The 2,885-nt window shown below is 39.8% G+C and overlaps 1 protein-coding gene across 1 annotated transcript in view; it reads right to left on the reverse strand.

The window, feature by feature from the left end:
• Positions 1 to 2,885, reverse strand: part of ERLEC1 (endoplasmic reticulum lectin 1) — a 42,673-nt gene that overhangs the window by 3,114 nt on the left and 36,674 nt on the right. Inside the window, exons 13-14 of the mRNA XM_019507975.1 lie at positions 2,187 to 2,264; positions 1,588 to 1,663 (exon numbers count right to left, since the gene is read on the reverse strand). Coding sequence (XP_019363520.1) covers positions 1,588 to 1,663; positions 2,187 to 2,264 — 154 coding nt within the window. The remainder of the gene's footprint in view (positions 1 to 1,587; positions 1,664 to 2,186; positions 2,265 to 2,885) is intronic.

The raw sequence follows: 2,885 nt of genomic DNA on the forward strand, positions 1-2,885 counted from the left end.
AAAAAAAAAAAAGCCTTTTTTGTTAGTTTTAAACCTGCCTTCCAATAATTTCCTAGTGTGTCCCCTAGTTCTAGTATCACTGGCACCTCTGCCATTGCTTTAGCACAGCTACATACATTGGTGACATGTAGGGGGTGCACGAGATTGGTGGTGCACCCCCTGAAAGAAGTGCTGCCGACACTGCCGGTAGTGCCTGCAGGAGGTCACTGCTTGCCCACCCCCAGGCAGCGTCTGTGGGCCGTCGCTGACTGCTGGTTGGCATTTGTGCCCCATCCCCCTTCCCACATGCAGGAGCTCCCCGCTCACCACCACTGACACTACTGCCTGCAGGTGGTCACCATGCCTGCCTGCCCAGTCTGCGGGGGTACATGTTGTTCATGGCTTCATATTCGAGCCCTCATGCAACTAAGTCAAACAATTATTGCCTTCCAGCTAATACTCACCATATCTCTGGCCACCATCCCAAAGAAGTTTAATACATTAATACCCCAAATGACTTCTCTTTCAGACATATAATGATGGCGGCAGGAGGAGAATGGATGGAATCCCAGTATGGCAACACACAGGCCCCTGATATGGGGGAAAGTGGAGGCCACCGCCATAAGAGGAAGGTGAGAATTGGAGGCAGAACTTCAAGAAGGGCAAAGACTAGAGGAAGTTGCAGGAAGTCCCAGAAATAAAGGGAGATGGAAGGGTGGCAGACAGAGCTCATAGGATGGAAAATGGAGGAAGATAAAGAACTAGTCTGTGCAATGATATTTGTTATGATTGCTCAGAGGAACAGATTACTTTAAAGAATTCTAGATGACTAAGCACCTGTAATGAAAACTAACTTCTATGATACAGCACTAATTCTTGTACTTTATACTGTTAACATTTTAGCATTTAACACCTTTAATTACAACCTTTAAAACATTTAATTTTAGGTTACCTCCCCTTATACCAAAGACTGCTCTCAGTGCACCAGAACAAGAAAAGGTGATGGTGCTAAACTGACATTTTCAGAACAGTTCTGAGCCAGACAACTCAGAGGGGAATCAGATACCTATCAAACAGTTCTGAATCTATTTGAAAAAGAAATCCAATTTTGTTCTTCAGAGGCCTGACCCAAGAGGTCCAGATTTTATTTAGAAGCTTGAAGGAAAATTACATAGGTTTAAATATCTTGAAAGCTTCACATCACAAATGAAAAAGCCTCCAAGTCTGAGAGTTCTAAATCATTTGGAAAGTGAACTATTTTAGAATTGCTTTTGAATACCTTTGAGGGCTACCTAGAGTGTGCTGAAATAAGAGCAGTTTAAGAATTCGAGCATTGCATACACACATCTCCTTAAAATACACTTGGAAAACAATGCGTTTGAAAATCCAGTTTACTGCTTATCTTAAATTCTGGGTTTTTGCATTTTTCTTTGGTAGCTTACAGCATCATCGATCCTGCAAAACCAGGATAGAAAATCCTCCCCATTTTGTCAAACTAAACTTTCCAGTTCAGTTTTATATCTCTGGTTGCTACAGATTATAGCCCAAGACAAACAATCAGATATGCTTTATTTCCATTCTGATCTGAGTAAATTCAAGTTTACATACCCCAAGGATATACTGACAGGATTGAGGTTCCAGCATATACACAGTTACAGCATGAGGGGAATCTGATTCTTTACACCTAAAGAAAGAAAGGCTTTTAGAACATGCTGTAAAAACTGTAAAACTACATATTTCATTATAAAGTAAAGAAGCGCAAAAGTAAAGGATAAACTTCCTTGATGTTTACAGTTTTTTTTATATACAGCAAAAACTGTGTTATCCAGCATCCAAGGGGAATGGGGAGTGCTGGTTAATCAAAACTGCTGATTATCTGAGAGGTGTCTGTTCAGGCTGCCACCTGTTTGGGCTGCTGCCTCTCCCGCCATATCCAGTGCGTCAGTGCCGGGGAACAGAGAGGGGGGCCCCGCACAGGCTTCTTTGCTGTGGAATTGGGCAAAACCGCAAGTGCCATGGTGGGACTTGCGGTTTTGCTTTTGCTGCGTGGATCAGCAAGTTAATAGAGTGTGCCAGGTAGTAAAGTGCCAGATAGCACAGCTTTTACTGTGTCTGACAGAATTCAGTTATTAGCTTCTAAATTTTATAGTATTCCCTATTAATGAAAAGACAGAATATAGACAAAATTACTTAAGAATGTAACTTACTTCAATTTCACAGTCACCTGCCTTGGCTTGTCAGTTAAGTCACAAACATCTCCATTTCCATAGAAATGAGAGACCATTCTGCCAGAAAATTTTGGAATTAGACATGAATTTGAAAAATCAGATATTAACAATTTAAAATTCACAGCTTGCTTTCAGTATGTGTAAGACAGCACTTTCCAACTCCAAAACATAAACATAACATGTACTAAAAAGGAAAAAAGGAAGAGAAAAAAAATCTGACAAGCTATATTTCAGCTGCCTACCACCTGTGCCAATGCTTAAGGATATTCTGTTTTCTCTAAGGCCCAAGAGATAACAAATATTCAATTATAGCTGCTTTTGTGACTTGAAAAATCCTCTACAAAATATTTTGAAGGCCTGTTATTTCTACTACTAGATCACCCCCTTAGATAATTTCCCTTTATGTCCCTTCCTCTGCAGTAGTAAGTATGAAGCCAATTTCAGCACTCAAATAATGTAACCAGATACAGTGAATTTAACTGTTACATAAATAAAAACCAGACAGTTCATTCCAAGGAAGTTTTTTCAAGAAACTAAGACAATATGCATCAAAGAAGACAACCTCAATGTAAAACTTTCAGGCATGAACATTAGTCAAAGTTGTAAATTTCCAATAAGCATCTATTTTCCTTGGGTACTTAAATCTCACTGAAAATAAATGAAATATTTTCTGTTCAA

Source organism: Gavialis gangeticus, unplaced genomic scaffold (assembly GCF_001723915.1).
Source record: "Gavialis gangeticus isolate Ggan-Ray unplaced genomic scaffold, GavGan_comp1, whole genome shotgun sequence".
Taxonomy (NCBI): domain Eukaryota; kingdom Metazoa; phylum Chordata; order Crocodylia; family Gavialidae; genus Gavialis; species Gavialis gangeticus.